Source organism: Natrix helvetica (assembly GCF_964273705.1).
Source record: "Natrix helvetica genome assembly, chromosome: 1".
In the NCBI taxonomy this organism is placed as follows: domain Eukaryota; kingdom Metazoa; phylum Chordata; class Lepidosauria; order Squamata; family Natricidae; genus Natrix; species Natrix helvetica.
Window position 1 is genome coordinate 95683331 of NC_138548.1, and position 18713 is coordinate 95702043.

Genomic DNA, 18713 nt, shown 5'->3' on the forward strand with positions numbered 1-18713 from the left:
GGCTATTAGGAGGGGGGATTCTTCAAACTTCTTGCAAGAATAAGAATACTTATATATATATTAGACTAATGGACTATTTGTGTTCTGGGTTGTGTTGGATTTGTTTATCATTATTCATGGCCTAAGGCTTTAATTCTGTGGTCAGCTCCTTGCATGTGCATCCCACTGAAATCAACTATAATTAAAGTGCATACAACCGATGCCAGGTCTGTATCCCATCGTTTAGGGATTTTAAATCAATGCTCCCTGTAGGAGTTAAGGCTATTTTGTGCTACCCTTTAGAAAGACATAGATGCATATAGCCATATTTAAAAGCAACAGGTAGTTAGGTTTTGAGGTAGAAGGCTCTGTCTTTCTGATTCCAGAGCCACTCCTTCCAGCCTGAATGGTTTCATAGCACAGAAAACTGATACTTGAAAATGAAAATATTCTAGACATTACTTTTATTTTAAGATCAGGCTGTACTATGTGTATAATATCTCATGGATCTCCGTCACTGAGTTCCATGGGTGCTATTCAGTTGAGATTACTACACCTGCCATTGTGAACAGAAGCCAATGAGCTATAAACCCTCAGTAAGTGCTGTATAGTGCTTAATTACAATAATAATGGCATCTTAGCCATTTTTGCACAAATATGATCAGATGTTCAGTTTATTTTTCGTTGTTGGGATTTACTAATGTCCTTTAACAATACCGGTGTTCCAATCACAATAAATTAGTTATCCCAATACAACTCTGGCTGCATGGCCAGTGACTTTCCTATGGGGATATGATTCTCATCCCCATCAATAGAGGCACCTATTAAAGCTTGCTACCATCTAGCATCAAGAATAATGGACGCATATCAATGTATGTGTGGTTCTTCCATGTTTGATTGAAATATACTGTTAGTTCTCAACACCTTGGGAGAGAAAAACTATGATGCTTTTGCTTCTTATCCCAAGACCCCATAGGCCCCATAGGACATGAAAACAATGTCTTAGAAGCCAGCACTTGTCAACCTGGTGACCTCTAGATGTGCTGGGAATGCAGCTTTAAGTGGGGATTCTGGGAGATGTAGTCTCCACTTAGCTGAAGGATGGAAAAGGCTGTTACAAGCAAAATTCAAGGAATCCCCATGGTCTGTAACCAAAATGGAAGGATAGCTTGTAGTGAAGACTAGAAAAGAGCACTGGGCAGAAGATCAACATTGACTTTTTTTAGTTGCCTCTTCTTTATTTATTTTTTCAGTAGTCTGATTTGATATTGCAAACACCTTCACAACATACAAAAAAACCCCAAAAAATTCCAAATTTGTTTCTCCAGAACACATATATGTCAATGGCAGGGAGAAGGGTCTTTCCTCTTTTAAAAGCATGTGGGAATTTTAAACTTAAAAAAAGGTCAACAGGAAAACTATGACAACAGCACCTTGACATTATTTTAATTCCAACGCTACCAGAATTTAAAAGCAGTTAACAGATATAATACTAACAGGAATAAAGATACTTACTGTCTAAAATGTAAACGGAATGTTTTGGTTCAATTTTTTTTTCTCGAAAAGAGGACAGTTTATCATCAATTCACAATTGAAGCAGCATGCAATTTTATTTTTTTAATTTTTTTTAAAGTTTTCAATTCTTGGCAACGGCAACAAATCACAATGGTAGAGGAATGTAATGCAATTTTGTTTGTTTTCAAAGTTGTGCACAAATGGATTTTTTTTCTCCTTTTGTTCCCTTTTAGGTCATGGACATGTTCAATAAATAGATTGTGGAACCACGGTACTGTATAAACTTCCTTTATACATGCAGTCCATAAAATTATTTTCTTTCTTACTGAATAATTTACCCTGTTATGTATATATACAAATAGATAATTTTTGTCTCAATATAATCTATCCAACATGAATCCACTATCTTCCCCTTTTTATGGTCAGTGTACAAACACAGGAAGTGTCTATTCTTATAAAGCGCCATCCAACTCTCTTTTTGTTATCCATGGTGAGAGCGCGGACGTAAGACTGAGTAGTTCGGCACTGGGAATTCCAGTACCTCTTGTCTATGCCCCTACAGCCTTCTTTTGCATAACCCTTCGTGCTGCACTTGGTCTCATAAAAATATTGCTTCAGTTGGCCTTTGGGCACTGGGACTTTTTCCAGGACTGTAACTGTTGCTCCAGACATGTCTACTGCAGTCTTTTTTTCAGCTGCTGTCACCCACTCACTAGTACTGTCACACACACTCAGCTCCCCACGGCGAGCAGGGTCAGAATGGCGCCGGACCCTCATGGACATGTTCGCGGCATCCAAGTAGTTTTTATACTCCTCGAGCAGGAAAAGCAGAGGAGGCTCCAAAGGCACTTGACTGCTTAGCATCACCCGTGATGAGTACAAGTCTGCATCCTTATTTTCTTTGCTGGGTTGAATGACCTGCTGCTCGTCCAGGAGCTCCTCAATGACATGTTCAAAAGTGTCTGCCAAAGATGTTAATCCTCTGGTGGCATCATTGGGCCCACTGAGGGCCGCCAGATTTTCCTGTGTCCGAAGACCAGGATAAGCCAAGCTGCCTTGTCCTCTGATACTAACTTCCTTCATGGGGGCAGCTTTCATGCAACTCAAGTATGAAATAACCATAGTAAGGAAAAGGATGGTCATCACTCTTTTCACTTGGTGGAACTGTTCAAGAGAAGAAAAGAAATGGAAAAGAAATTGAAAACAAATACATTTTTCTTTTCTTTTTTTTAAAAAAAGCATAAGCTACACAGATAAGTTTTTTATTTTTCACAATAGTTGGAAAAAGCTAGACATTTATTCATCTCTCTATGATATGATACCTTCAAGATGGATTGGGATTGCACCTCCCAGAATTCCAACTCAGCACAGAATGCTCATTGGCAAAATTTCTCTGAGGGACAATCAAACATATTAGGAGGGCATCACGTTGGGCAGGATACATAATAAATCCATCCACTATTGGAACATGGATAACACAACCTGAAGTTTTATACAGGATCTGGTTCCCATAGGACAGGGGTGGGGAACTGTGGCTCTTTTGCGACTTGTGGACTTCAACTCCCAGAATTCCAGAACCAACATAGCTGCCTCAGGAATTCTGGGAGTTGAAGTCCACAAGTCGCAAAAGAGCCACAGTTCCCCACCCCTGCCATAGGACATTAGCATGGAGGATGCTCAGAAACTTTCAGGAATTAATATTTGGTCACAGAGGTTGGGAACTCTGGATCGGTACAGATAATAGAACTATGGTAACTGATTTAGAAACTAGATTGCCCTATGATTTGTTTAACAGTGGTGTGTTGTTGAATAAATCCGAGTTATTTGGATTCTCTCTACATACTTAAGACATAAGGTATAGTTCACAAACCACAAAGATAGGGACCCAAAACCAAACAAATTGCACTGTGGCTTCTTGCAGTGTTTGAAATCCACCCAAGTACTACTCTCTTCTAATCACTGTACAACAGCGCTTCCCTGTTTTGTTTTTTTTTATATCATATATCAAATGCTGTCATTTAAGTAGCTGTCTACAGCAGATGCTCTTGATTGGAGTATCCTGCTAGGAACAAGTTAAAAATGTTTGCCTAGAAGTCCCAAGGCCTTTGTGGAGAAAATGTCACACTTTAGGCATGATAATTAATTATTCTCTATTTGTATGACAAGTGTTAACAGTATGTTTGGAAAGGTTACCAAGCATCTGTGATACGCTTGCAGTAATTGGAAAAAACCCAGAAAATTATTGTCTTTTGCAGGAAAATCTCAGTTTGGAGTTTGAAATTATATGCACTGATTCTGCGGAAATAAAAGCAATATTATGTCATTTTAAATGGAAAAAATATATTATAAATAGACGACCCAATAATCTATAGTACACCTGATCTGCAAACAATCAAAAACATTGAAGAAATTAGCTGCATACAGATTCTGCAAGTCAATCAGGTTCTAGAAAATTTTCAAGCATTAACTTCAGACAGGACCTTTTTTTTTAAATAATGACCACTTTTACACAAATACCCAATAATAAAAGAAAGTAGATAGTGTCATTGTAAGTCAAACGTTCTGTTCATCAATTCTGAATTTTAGTAATTTCTTGGAATCTACTAAATTTGCATCTCTTCAAATTTTAGAGGGCAAAAAGTTTTGTCATACGGGTCTTCATCCCCCATAACCCATGGCATAAAAACTATTAACATATTCCACTTAGGTGTTTCACATAAACTCAGTTTATACTGGATGAGAAAACAGCCCTGCAGATACAGTATGCCCAGGTAGAACTCAGTTTAACATGTAAATAAACCACAGCCTGAATAAACCATGATTTGCATTACAGATTAGGCCATTTAGACTTGTTCAGCCAATTGTACCTGAAACAAATCAAGACTGAGCATAATGAATCTTCTTGTTTGTTGTACATGGAATTACAGTGCAGTGACACAATGGGCTTTTTTGTTACTTTAAAAAAATATTCTTTGTTTAAATTTTCCCATTCTAATTATAGAATACTCGAAGTGGCTAATAATCTGTAGTTATATACCAAACTTAAGATACCTCTGGTCAGGCTGCATGTTCCAGGGTATTCTGGGTCAATATAATCTGATAGCACTTTTATACTATACAAAGCTAAGCACAACTCCTTTCTACTAATTGGAATGCATGCTTACTACTTCTGAACAGTTGATTACAGATTCAAAGTAAATGGACATGACAAATGCAGATGTTTGGGTACTCTTTCAGACAATGGTTTGGCAGAAATAATAATTTCCAATATTTTTATAGCTGTCCAAGATTTAAAAATATCTTGGAATTTTTCTCTACTGTTTCTTGCAGAACAATTCCAGCTCAGAAATATTCTTAGAGCTCTATATATGCATTGAATGCCCCCAAATGATTTTCAAGTCTATAAACTATGAAGACTATTCCAAAACATTTACTTCAAGGTGGATTTTGTTGAGAAAGCTAACCTCTTTCTAGATTTTTTTTTTTCATGATTATGGAACAGCTGGTAAATCAAGAAAAATCACTGGTAGAATTACTCCCAACTAAATATACTTGCAAAACAGAACCTACAAATTACTGCAAGCAATTGCCTGAAAACTTTACCTGGCACTGGAGCAGGTATCTATAGGTCCACATAACACTGCTGTTTATACAATGATGTGCATGGGAGAGTCGTTAGAAGGAAAGCTCATCGCAAAAACCATTCTCTAAATTTTGCAAAAGAAAAGCACAGGAAACCTGAAATATTTGGGATCAAAATATTTTGGAAAAATGAAACAAAAATTAAACTGTCCAACTCCATAGGATACATCTGGTGAAACAAGGCCAAAGCACTAAAGAAAATCACATTTTGCCAACCATTAAGCACGGGGAATGGCTGTCTTATGTTTTGGGGTTGTGTGGCAACCAATTCTTCCTCTGATGAGTTTAGCAAAGAAAGGTGGACATAAAATCCAGAATAAACATTAAAAGACTCTTATCTGATTACAGAAAACACTCGGAAGCTATTAATTCTCCCCAAAAGATCTTATAAAAGTCTAACTGGAAAAGGTTTACAAACTTTGATACTTGCCATATCCACTGTTTTGTTATTTTGATGAACAACAGCACACAGGGATCAGCTACACAGCCTAGAAGGGTATACGTATGTAGATAAAAATACCCCATTTAATATTTTCTGAAGACCTGTCCTCCCAACAGAGGTTTGTTCTCATAGATAGCATACTACCAAAGTAAGCAGAAGCCAGTCCACCATAGTCCAACATGAAAGCATGTTTGGTCTGGAAAAATGGAAGATCTCCCATCTGGACAACCAATGGTGCATTAAAGAGAAGACAGGGTGAAAAGTGACGACCTGCTCCTGTAGGACTAGAACTGAGGGCTACATCAGTGTTGTGTTTAACATTGTGTGTGTGTGTGTGTGTGTGTGTGGCCAGCTCAACATCATTTGAATCCAGGGCCTCTGCCAAGGCCTCTGCATTGCTCTGCCAGTCAAAATGGAGCTTGGGAGGGCCACATGTGTTTCTCCTGAGCTCTGTTTTCACTGGCACACGCTGGTCCTTTGCTGTTTCCAGGGTGGGTCCACAGGCCAGATTTAAGAACCCCGCAGGCCAAATCAGCCCTCTGGCCTTGAGTTTGACACCACTGGCCTAGAAGATCAGCTATCTGATTTATGGGTTCAATGCCTGTTCTTCAATATTGTTATAGATGATGAACAGAATGAAGCCCTGGCTACCTCAGAGTAGTTGGCTCATTGTTAACCCTAAAATTGGCTTCCCCATCCCCAGTTTAATACATGTGATTAATTAATTTTTTTAATTTAATTTAATGCTTCTAGACCGCCCCCTCTCCCGAAAGGGACTCGGGGCGGTGTACAGTTCATACAAAATATATCAGATACAATAAAATTAAGTATGTACAGTTGACAGTTGACATGGAGGAGGTAAGAATGACATTAAAAGAACTGTACAAAGCAGATTAAAATAAGTTCAAACCCCTAAAAACAAATACAGTGAATTAAAAAACCCCTAAAATAACCAGATATAGTGCGTTTGCCAGGAGGGACAGTTGAATTATGCCAGGCCTGCTAATCGGAACAGGTGGGTCTTCAGTTTTTGCCGGAAGGAGCGGAGGTCAGAAGTGGTTCTAATGTCGGGGGGGAGGTCATTCCAGAGGGTTGGGCCCATCACAGAGAAGGCCCTACTCCTCGGTGTCGCCCGCCGGCATTGTCCAGTGGATGGCACCAGGAGAAGTCCCTCCCTGTGTGAGCGTATTGGCCGCAGGGATGTATGTGGGAGGATGCGATCCCGCAAGTAACTAATTAAAAGGACTCAGCTACTACTATAGCCTGTGCAGTGGGGAATTCTTGTTCCTGGTTATCGTTCTTGGGGAAGGCATAAATTTTGCTTCCTCTCTTCACTCCATTTAGAATATCATTTAGTATAGATCTGGTGTCAACATATAGTCATTTTTTCCTTTTCTCCTATCCTTTTGGATATGCAGAGCTTTAGGTACACTAATTTGACCCAAGAATCAGTAAAGTAATTTCTTAGATGTTAGCTTTTTTAAATACTTATTCCAATGTCAGCATTTTGGCTGCAGGGTCTAGATGACCACTATTTGACAGGCAAGTGGAACAAAAAGTTCAACATTTTACTATGTACTAGTGGTTGATAGGTCAACTAGTCAATAATCATTAGATAAATTATGCAGAAATACCCAAGTGTACTCATTGTGAAAAACACATCTCACACACACCAAAATCATTTTCTTGAACTCACCAAGAACATTTATGGAGCACCTGCATAAATCCAGGGAATTACTACACAGCAGTTATGATAGATGAATTCGTTGCACCCATCTAGTGCTGGTCTGGGTGATAGGTTGAGAGTTATTTGGGGGAAACACAAATTTAAAAAATATATTGGGTGTGGTGGCTGAACCTTGGAAGCACCACCCTGGCACATTCCATGTGGTGATTCGATGTAGGTTTTCTTATGGTTGGTGCTTTTCAAATTTTAGTTAAGGACAATTGCCAACTGTTGTCATTATAGTTTGTGTGAAAGATCTGTGTGAGCATGGCCCCATTCCTGATACATATTTATTTATTAAATGTACATGGTCTGCCATTGTAAGCAAATGATTTGGAGTGACTTATTAAAGACCTGTTATCTTGATAGACACCTTGGTCTATCTCCATGTGGTTTTCAGCTCTGAAATTGGAAGTAACCATGGCACAAGTTGTGTTTATTTACATGTTCTGTGAACTCTGCCTAGCATCTCAGTGAACTCTTTCACAAGAAAGTACTGATCTAACTAGGGGTGGTTTCTGCCAGTTCTAACTTCTTCTATAGAAGAGATTCCACAAATCTACAGTGCCGTTTAGAACCGGTTCCAGCTCCCTCCCTCCGCCCGTCTGCACATCATCAAGATGAAGAGCGAGAGGAGGAATTCTGGGAGTTGAAGTCCACAAGTCTTAAAGCTGTCAAGTTTGAACACCCCTGGGGTTTTTTTCTAAAGGGTTAGGGGTGCAAGGGTCTTGTAAGTTGACAGCTTTAAGACTTGCATGCTTCAAATGCCAGAGTTTCTGAACCAACATTTTGGTTGTTAAGCAAGAGCATTGTTAAGTGAGTTTCACCACATTTTACAAGTTGGCCATGCCCACCCAGACACATGGCTGGCAAGCCACTCCCACCCAGTCACATGGCCAGCAAGCCCCTCCCACAAAGCAGGCCACACCCACAGAGGAGGTTCTAAAATAATTTGAAACCCACCACTGGATCTAACCCATGCATAACATCAAACATCTCATCAACCAGATAGACAGTGGATGGCATGGTTGAATGCTGTAATCAATTAATATATGGAAGGTACATTCTATGACTTGGCAGCCTGGTAGTGAGCTTTAACAGAAAAACAGAGTTCAGGAGTTTGTTCGGCTGCGTTGCCTGGAGGTTGCTCAGCTGCGTGCGTGTTGTCTTGTTCCACGCTTGGCTCGCCGGTGTCGTTGTTTCCTGTGATGGAGTTTTCTTGTGGCTGACTCTCTGTAGACAGGAAGCTTTCGTCTTCATTTCGAAGGTTGGAGTGTGCTAGGCGACCCCGAAGTTGATCGATGTGCCTTTTCCAGTTCCGCCCATCTTCTAGCTCCAGCAAGTATGATCGTGGACCCGTGATGCCAATGACCTTTGCCGGCATCCACAATGTCCCCCCTGTGTAGTTGTGAGCGTATACTGAGTCCCCTACTCTGAAAGACCGGATCTTACTTGTGGAGTCTGGGGGAGCCGTGGCGGAGTAATTCGGGTGGAGCCGGTCCAGGTGAGACCGTAGGCGACGGCCCATGAGTAGTTCAGCGGGGCTCCTACCCGTCGTTGCGCTCGGGGTAATGTGTTGAATGAGGAGGTAATGGTCAATGCGTGTTTGCCAATCACCTGGACCCATCCTGGCGAGGGCCTCTTTTGCGAATCGCACCATTCTCTCCGCCTGTCCGTTTGATGCTGGGTGAAATGGCGCGATGAGGGCATGCCGGATTCCCAACCCTGCTAAAAATGTTTCAAAGTGCATGGCCGTGAATTGGGGCCCGTTATCGGATACGAGGAGATCTGGCAGGCCATGGGTGGCGAAGAGTCGCCGTAGAACCTTTATGACTGCCTCTGCCGTGGTTGAAGTCATTAGGACTACATCTAGCCATTTAGAATAAGCATCTACAACTATGAGGAAGGTCTGACCCTGGAATGGCCCTGCGAAATCGATGTGTATTCGCGACCAGGGTGCCTTGGGTTTCTCCCATTCCGTGGTGGGCGCTTCCGGGGGTGCGGGTCTCGACTCCTGGCATGGGTCGCAAGTGGCCACCCACTCCTCTATTTCTTTGTCCATGTTTGGCCACCACACGTAACTTCTTGCTAACGCCTTCATCCTCACAATCCCCGGATGACCCATATGTAAAGCATCTAATACATTTTTTCGTAGAGCATAAGGAATAACAACTCGATCCCCCCACAACAAACATCCCTGTAGTACTGAGAGTTCGTCCCGTTTTGACCAAAACATTTTGAATTCCGGGCCCACATTTCCCTTCGGCCACCCCCTCCAAACCCAAGTTTGCACTTGCTTTATTAAATTGTCTTTAGAAGAGAACCTTGCAACATCGTAGGAAGAAACCGGTCCCGAATCCAAACAGTCAATGAGCAATACCGGTACTTCTGGAGTGGGGTCTGGCAGAATGTCGGGTAATGGGCAACGGCTGAGTGCGTCTGCGTGTCCTAAAGTGGAGCCCGGTCGATGAATTAACTTGTAGGAGTACGCAGCCAGGAAAACAGTCCACCTGGTCATGCGTGGAGACAGGGAGACCGGAGTGGGGCGGTTTCCCGCCAAAAGTCCCAACAGCGGTTTGTGATCTGTAATCAGTTCAAAATCGCGGCCGTAGAGGTATTCATGGAAACGTTTTACACCAGCTACGGCAGCCAGCGCTTCTCTGTCCATTTGGCTGTAGTTCCTTTCGGCCGATGAAAGAGTTCTGGAGTAGAAAGCGATGGGTGCTTCTTATCCATCGGGCATCCTGTGGCTGAGGACTGCTCCAACTCCGAAAGGCGATGCGTCGCAGGTCAAAACCAGCGGTAGGGTCTGACTGTATTGAACAAGCAGTGAGTCAGTGGTGAGCAGGCGCTTTACCCCGGTGAAAGCTGCAGCTTCGGATCATCCCCATTTCCATGGTGCGTTCCTCTGGAGTAGACGGTGTAGTGGCTCAGCAACGGTCGCCTTCTGTCTCAGAAAAACGCTGTAGAAGTTAAGTAATCTGAGGAAAGCCTGCAACTCGGTCTGATTTCGTGGTGTGGGGGCGTCCTGGATCGCCTTAATTTTCTTTGAAGTGGGGTGTATTCCCTGACCATCAATTCTATAACCCAGGAATTCTACGCTAGGCACGTTAATTTGGCATTTTTCCTTTTTAAGGCGGAGACCCTTTTCTCTGATTCTGGCCAAAACAGATCTGACTCTTTTGTTTAGTTGCTCCTCGTTTGCAGCGGACACCAAGATGTCGTCAAAATATGGGACGACTCCCGGTATCCCTTGCAACAGTCGTTCCATGACGCTCTGGAACAATCCTGGGGCAATACTCATGCCGAATTGTAGCCGGTTGCATTTAAAAGCTCCCCTATGCGTCACTATAGTCTGGGCCTCCGCTGTGGCGCTATCAACTGGCAGTTGCTGGTAAGCTTGTGCCATGTCTAACTTAGCGAAAACTTTTCCCGGCCCCAACGAGTGTAATAAGTGCTGTACTACGGGCACAGGATATGCGCTCTGTTGTAGCGCGACATTAATTGTGCATTTATAGTCCGCACAGACGCGGACTGATCCGTCTGGTTTGACTGGGGTCACGATAGGTGTTTCCCAGCGCGCGTGATCTACCGGCTCAAGGATCCCTTGTTCCACTAACTAATCTATCTCCTTATCTATTTTTGGGCGGAGTGCAAAAGGCACTCGTCTCGGTTTAAGTCGGATTGGCGCCACATTTGGGTCTAAATTAAATGATATTGGTTTGCCCACATACTTACCAAGACCGGGGCTGAACACATCCTCGAACTCCTTAAAAATCTTTTCAGCGCTGCTGTTTCTCACGGCGTTGATTCCGGTGACTTCTAATCCCAGGGCTTCAAACCAATCAAGCCCCAGAAGGTTCTGCAATGGCGCGCTGGCGATGGTCACGGGCAGCTGGGCTTCGATGTCCTTGAAACGGATGCGGAATGTGCCTTGGCCCACGATGGGGACTTGGTTCCCCTGGTAGTCTCGTAGCAGGACGTCTGGAGCACGCAGTTGGCTCTTTCTGAGGCTAGGGATAGCCTGTTTCATGGATGCCCATGAAATGATCGTCAGGGTTGATCCTGTGTCAACTTCTAGCTCGCAGGGTGAGCCCTCCAAGAGGACTGTGACTTTCAGCCTTTTGGGCCGCTTAGGGCGGACCTGATGTATCGTGGTGAGATACGTTCGCAACTCCTCTCTCTGGGTCAACTCTATCTCATCGTCAACATCCTGAAAATACTCTTGTTGAGCGTCTTGATAGAACGCTCTTTCAGCTCTCTGTGTGTATTCTCTCTGGGGATACGCTCGCTCACTTCCTTGTGAGTAGTCTCTCTGGGAATACGCTCGTTCAGCTCTTTGGAAATTTTCTCTCTGGGTAAACACTTGTGGATTTCTCTCTGGGCGCCCTTTTTGATTTCGCCAAGCCCCTGGGTTGGGCTTCTGTTGGCGGTACATGGGTGGCTGCCGTGAGGCAGGGACTCCGCTCTGGCACACTCGTGCGATGTGCCCAAGTTTGTTGCAATGCGAACAAACAACGTTCCTGAACCTACAAGTAGACCTGGGGTGATTCCCCCCGCAGCTTGCGCAGGGCGGCAAACGGGATCCGGGTCTCCCCCCAGGCCTCACGTGACTGCTCTGCATTAGGTGACTGTCCTCGAACTCGGGATTCTCGTAGTCGGGGCTTGTGTCCTCGTAATGAACTCTGGTTTGCCTCGGTGCTGGCTGGTTTACGCTGGCCCCTCATTGTATGGTCACCGATGATTTCTCCGCTGATTCTGACGCTCTTGCTTCGTTTAACGCTGTCTGTAGGGTTAAACTCGGGTTTGCCAACAGCTTCTTTTGCAACGAAATGTCTCTTATCCCACAGATGAGCCGCTCTAAGATGTGTTCTTCCAGATCCCTGTATTCGCAGTGAGCCGCTGCTTTTCGTAGGGCTGCAACATATTGATTAACGGATTCTCCCGCCTTCTGAGTCCTCATGTTGAATTCCTTGCGGCAGACATGGCGGGAAGGTTTTGGCGCGTAATGGGTTTGCAGAGTCTGTTGCAACGTTGTCCACGATACTGCTTGTATTGGAGTAGGCGCGGTGAGGTCTCTGGCCGTATTGAAGACTTCTTTTCCGCAGTAGCCGAGGAAGATGTTTTTCTTCCTCGCATCGGTGATCCCCGTGTATTCGTTCGCTTCGAGGAAACACTCGAAACGAATCATGAAGGCTTCCCATTCGTCGTTTTCTGGGTCGAAAGGAGCGGGGGGAGCATGCATCGCCATCTTCTCTGTTTGAATTTGCCGCGCTGCGGTGATCTGAGATGGCTGTCGGAATTGCTGCCGAATTCCTGGGCTGGATCAAATCCGGAGATTCTGGAGGTAGCGTTCTTCGTCCTATCTGTCTCTCAATCCCACCCTCGTCGCCAAAGTTAAATCTGGGCAACGAGAGACAGACTGCGGACACGAAGTGACTTAACAGCTCTTTATTAGTAGTAATAGTGATCCAGCTTGTTTGGTAGTCGGAGGGTCCCCCTTTTATAGGGATTGGGCACGCCCCTCGACCAATCGGAGGGATACCTGTTTCCCGCTGTAGGAGCGGACCAGAGGGAAGACTTACCCCGATATATGTTAATATCTAACAGAATGGACCTTAGAAGTCTTCTAGTTCAACTCGCTGCTCAAACAGGAAAGCCTATAAAATTTCAGACAAAATTTCAGACATGGTTGTCCAATCTCCTCTTAAAAACCTCCATTGTTGGAGTACCCACAACTTCTGGAGGCAAGTTGTTCAACTGATTAATCGTTCTTAGTTCTAGGTTGGTTTTCTCCTTGATTAATTTCAATTCATTGCTTCTTATTCTGCCTTCAGGTTCTTTAAGAATAGGTTTACTGCCCTCCTCCCCTTCTTTTTATTATATACTTTATTATATATTTATACTTTTCAGCCACTCTATACCTTCACCTCATTTCCTTGGAAAAATAACTGCAGAGTGTAAGACCACTAACTCAGTAGGAATTGACTTTTTGATTTCATACTAGATAGCTTGACTAGGATAACATGATTTATCCAAATATACAGAATGCAAATGGTCCTTTTCTTGTCACTGAATTAGCCGAGTTTCTGGCTTGCTCAGCTAGCTGGACTTAGGGAAAAAATGAACTTAAAGCAAACTGTAAACATCGTCTCTTTGAATCTTATTCACAAGTATTGGACCTTCCTAAACTTGTATTGCATGTCTCTGTCCCTGTTCATTCCCCCTTTCCTTCCCCTCTTCCTCAAGCAGAGACAAACAAGTACATGTACTGCTGTGTGCCCTCTTCTACAATGTTCTGAAAATAATGCCAGAATTTCAAATGATTCCACATTTTCAGATGAAGATAAAGCATGAGGGATCATCAGAATAAACAACAATATGTCACCCGATTATTTGGAGAATTCCAGTTGCTTATGTCAGTAATGCATCTCAGACTTCTAAAAGATCATTTAAACTTTTCATAAAATTAATTTGAATTGATCCAATATGGCAGCGTCCAATGCCAGATATTGGCATGTGGATTCAATAAATGTGTGGCAACATAGCAAGTGAGCAAATGGAGAATGGTAAAGTACATTTCCCCCCCACCCCAATACCTTCTTCACCACCCACCAACCACCTGGATTCCCATCTTGCCCTCTATTTAATGAATTTTCATAGCAGATAATTGGCATTGGGAGACTGCAGAATGAGTTCCTGGAGTTAGTTCATTACCAGCAGTGGCCCACATTTCTGAATTAAGAGGGCAAAGAAATATTCCTTCAGAGAATAGCTGGAAAGCAAAAATGCTGAGCACAATCTAGGGGGTCTCAGTTAAAACCTCAGATCTTTGAAATATTTATTTTTATCCCTTGCAGTTATCAACTACGAGTAATTTGAAATCCAGGAAGTATATTGATTTTAAAATATTGTTAATATGTTAAAGCTCTTCTTTCCAAAGTAGCTTTGGATATAGTTAGTCAAACCGAAATAAATACATTTTAAAGCCGATTTGAATTTTATTAGGAGTCATTAATGTAACTCCAGAGAAAAAGGGCTCCACATTATATAGGGTATCTGACTTGGCTGTTTTCTCTGGTAATGAGGGAGCATGTTGAATGTTCATGGGTCCTATTGGGACCTGCATGGAAACACTGATTAAAATTGCCATAACTGCTACTGAGCTGCTGACTAATCATCTGGCATTGTGGAAAATGAGAGGGTTCTTCAGACAGCATGGGGAACAGCTAATGCTCCAAGTTGGTAATAAAAATATGACCTAAAAATTTGTGTTGTAAAATGGATGCTATATTCTGTTGAATGTTTGATTGGAGTATTGTCCTTGGAACAGGCAATTCAAGATATAGGACATTTCTTGTCATGAAACAATGAATATGAAAAACACTACTGTTTAATTCCATGTAATCAAGAAGTGCATGCAATTATGATTTAGTTCTCATCTTGTCTACCCATGTGTTTTAGCCCCCACTGTAACAGTCCACACTTTGTCTAAAGCGCTTCAGGAACACTTTAAGAACAAGTGTGTTACTGTGAGATCATATTATTCATCTGATGAAGTAGGTTGGGCTGTTGCCAAGGAACATTTCTTCCATAGATACCCAAGACCTCATGCCTTTCCATGCTATTGCCAGCACTTAGGTCTGTCATTCCTTACATGCAAGAACATAGTTATCTGCAAGTATCTTCATGTTGCAAAGACAGGCATTAACAACATTTGTAAATACTTAATATTTGTTTTGCTGGAGTGAGAATATACTGTTTCAACAGGCTCTTCCACTATTTTGTCTATGCTATTAATTAAGGACCCCCTCCCTCCCCTCCCTCCCCTTATGTTTTATCACATACCATGCTTCTATAAGTCAAGCATGACATACATAATGGCTGTCAGATGTTTAATACCCACTCATCTTATTTTGCAAATATTTATTAGTATTTGCACTTCACTAATTGTGTTGAGAAGCATGGGAGGAGGAAGGCAACAGAAGGAGAACGAACTTAAACAACTCTCAAATCCTTATATCATATTATACCAGAGAATAATGTGAGAGGATGTTTTTTTAGCAAAAAAGAGGAGGCAGTACAGGATGGCCAGTACACATTTTAATACTACCATGCTGGATTAAATAACGTAACACGATTCAGACCATTTATCCCACATTTTTCTCTCTCAATGGAGTGGCCAAGGCAGCTGCCTTTACTCTGTGTAAGCAATACATGAAAGCACCCTAAAATTAATAATAATGTCCTGATACATTATGACATGCAAGATTCTTGGGAAGAATTTGATGCGGATGGAGAACTGAAACTGTGATTTCACATTTTTGGGTATACAATAATACCAGTAATCAAACTAAAGTCCGACGACAATAAGAACAATGAAACTAAGGCCAGCTCAGTTGCCTACCTATCTGTTATCTCTCCCTCTGTCTTCAAACAGAGGCAAAAGTTCATCTAATAAATATTACTTCTGAGTTCTATAATATAGGGGAACCCCTTAGACCTGTGATGGCGAACCTATGGCATGTGTGCCAGAAGTGGCACACAGAGCCATGTCAGCTGTTACCCGTTTCTCTTCCTGGTTCCGATAAGAACCATGTGCACTGGCCAGCTGGTCTCCATGCACGCAGAAGCAGCTCCCTGGCACACATGTGTGTGCCGGGAAGCCGACCTTCCAGTTTCTGGTGCACGGAAGTGTGCCGGCCAGCTGGTCTTCGCATGTGCGTGCATGCCATAAACCAGAAGACCAGATGACCAACGCACATGCCCATGCCAGAAACTGGAAACTCAGCTTCCTGGTGCGCGTATGCACACCAGGACACTTCTGGTTTCTGGCACTTCCGCACGTGCACTCCCATTTCAGCACTTACTGCCAAAAAGATTCGCAAACACTGCCTTAGACTATAGTGGAAGTTGTAGTGATAGTTTTGAATAAGGCTGTTAATACTTAGCAAGCAATGTAATTACTAGTTTATTATTATTTTAAGTAGTAGCATTTTTTTTCTACATCCAGCTTGTGGTCAGGGTACCAGCCTGGGGAAACATGAGTTCTAATCCTACTTTAGGCACGAAGCCTGCTGACTAACTCCCTCTCTCTTAGCCTTAGGAAGATGGTAGTAATGGCAAACCACTTCCAAAAAACCTGGCCAAGAAAACTGTAAGGACTAGCCCAGACACTTACAAGGAATCAATGCTCACCCAAAGGGATGGCAAAAAAAGTCTTTGAGATGCATTTATATTTAAGTGTTGTCTGAGTATCCTAGTATAGATGCAGAGGTGGGAGTCACTTACCTTCCCTACCGGTTCACAAATGTGAGCATGCTGCCATGCTTGCTTGTTTTGCTCTCATGCACTTCATATTAGCATGCGCACTGCCTTCTGCGCATCCACAGTGCTCACACGTTATGTTGAAGCATGCAGCCAGAGCCTCCCACAGCCACCGCTACCAGTCTGCCCGAACCGGAGAGAACCGGCTGAATACCACCTCTGTATAGATGGCAATAATGTGCTGGTAAATATTAAGAGCTGACTCTGCAGCTTCGTTGCTGCCCCCAAGCTAGCTATGGAAGAGCTCCCCAGGCCACTAGGCATAATGGCTTAACTCTACTTTCAACAGGCTTTAAAAATTCCAGATAATATACTAGTGGCTGTTTCAAGTCAGTGGGATCTGGCTCCAGCATACCGATGTGGATTTATCTGTACAGGTTCCTCTGGAATCAACTATAAACATCTGATTGACTGGCCAGCAGTTTGAAAGAAGTCTGGGTTAAGGGGCAAATGTTTGGTGCTTGCTTGCCTGTTGACCTTTTTATTGAAGATCTTCAATGTTGCCACAGAGGGAGGCATTCACTAGCACTGCTTCTCTAGCCAGGCTGAAATCCTGACCACTGTATGAAGCATTCTGTGCTCTGACATAGGAATATGGGCTTGTGCTTGTCAAACAGCAGCCCCTCACCCATCAATTTTCCATAGCAAGCTGAAGATACTTTCAAAAACAGACGGCAGTCTGCTGATCTAAGAAAAGGAAATGTTTAAAAAAATCTATCAAGCGTGTCAAAACCCTTGGGCATATGTAAAGTTTAGTTTGGGAATTTCAGCTCCTGAATGTTAAACGCATAATCCAAATCATGTAGTAGGGTGAAATAGTAGTTTTATTCATTATGCACCGTATTTCAAACGCACCAAACTATGCACCAAACCCATGGTATTTTTGTTTAAAATTCATTATGTATAGAATGGGTATGCAAATTCCAAATATGATAACATTCATTATGGTCTTCCTTCCCTCCTTTAAATATTCTCAGAGGAAAAGCAAACGATCCACACAAATGCTGGATTATAGCCATTTGTGCTGATTGGCATGACTGCAATTTCATTCATTTTTGTGGTTGAGAAGGATGAGACCAATATCAGGCCTCAGGCCTGTGCTCCCTTTTTAAAAAATCCATTCCCCTCCAGGTCAAATGTATTTTTCAGCCTTGTCTGTCAACTATGTTTTTAAAATATTTAAGTTCAAAGATGAGGAAGGAAGCATTTGTCAATAACAATAATAAAACACGAAGATATCCAAGAGTACGTTGGCTGAGTCACCTAACAGAAACGTTTAGAGTTATCATCCGGATATGCCTTCCCTATTTTTATTAATAAAAATTGACCAAGGAATATAGAAGGAGGAGCTGCTGCGTAAGGTACTTCCAGAATAGTTTAGATCAAACTGTAGGCTGAGAACCCAACTATACTGAAACAATAATCTCTTACAAAACGTTTATATATATATATATAAATAAAATGTGTGGCTTTGTTCATAAATCAAGTGATTGGGAGCAATTTAATTTACAAAGGGTACAAGATTTGTGCGGCATAGATCCAATCTAGATGGCAATAAAGTGATACAAGCAAATACTAAATGTATCCCTGAAACAGTTGATGGTAACTCTAGCATTACTAGATCTGCAAAAAACCAGAATGATCATCTTGCCAAATTCATTTAAAATACATTTCTATATTTCTTTCTTGCTACCTTGTGGTCTAGTTTTGCATCCTACAGTAGATCTGGTAGGCCCATCTAAATGTGGAGATTGCATACTCCGGATGGGGAATATATTAAGAAGCGCTATATAAAATATAGCTTAGCCATAATTTATTAAAAATTCAGATGACTGCTAGCGGGAAGAAGAGAGATGCAGAAAATTAACTCCTGCTTCCATCTAGAGGTCATCTGGATTTTTACAGTACTGTCTAGCAATGCTAGTTTAAAAAGATTGTGTAAATAGCATCTTTATGGCCTGGAACAACTGAAATTTACACATAAAGGGGTCTTCTTCACCACTATATTAATATATTTTTCTCCAATCCATTAATGGGTATCCTTTGCCTTGCCTTTTATGACCCTATTCTTTCACCTCACAC

At 42.3% G+C, this 18713-nt stretch overlaps 1 protein-coding gene across 6 annotated transcripts in view; it reads right to left on the reverse strand.

Moving 5' to 3' along the window:
• Positions 1–1156: 1156 nt before the first annotated feature.
• BDNF (brain derived neurotrophic factor) overlaps positions 1157–18713 on the reverse strand; it is a 95338-nt gene continuing 77781 nt past the window's right edge. For all 6 annotated transcript variants that reach the window (XM_081932972.1, XM_081932973.1, XM_081932974.1 and 3 more), the window contains exon 2: positions 1157–2658. In XM_081932972.1, coding sequence (XP_081789098.1) covers positions 1897–2658 — 762 coding nt within the window. In that variant the 3' untranslated portion in view covers positions 1157–1896. The remainder of the gene's footprint in view (positions 2659–18713) is intronic.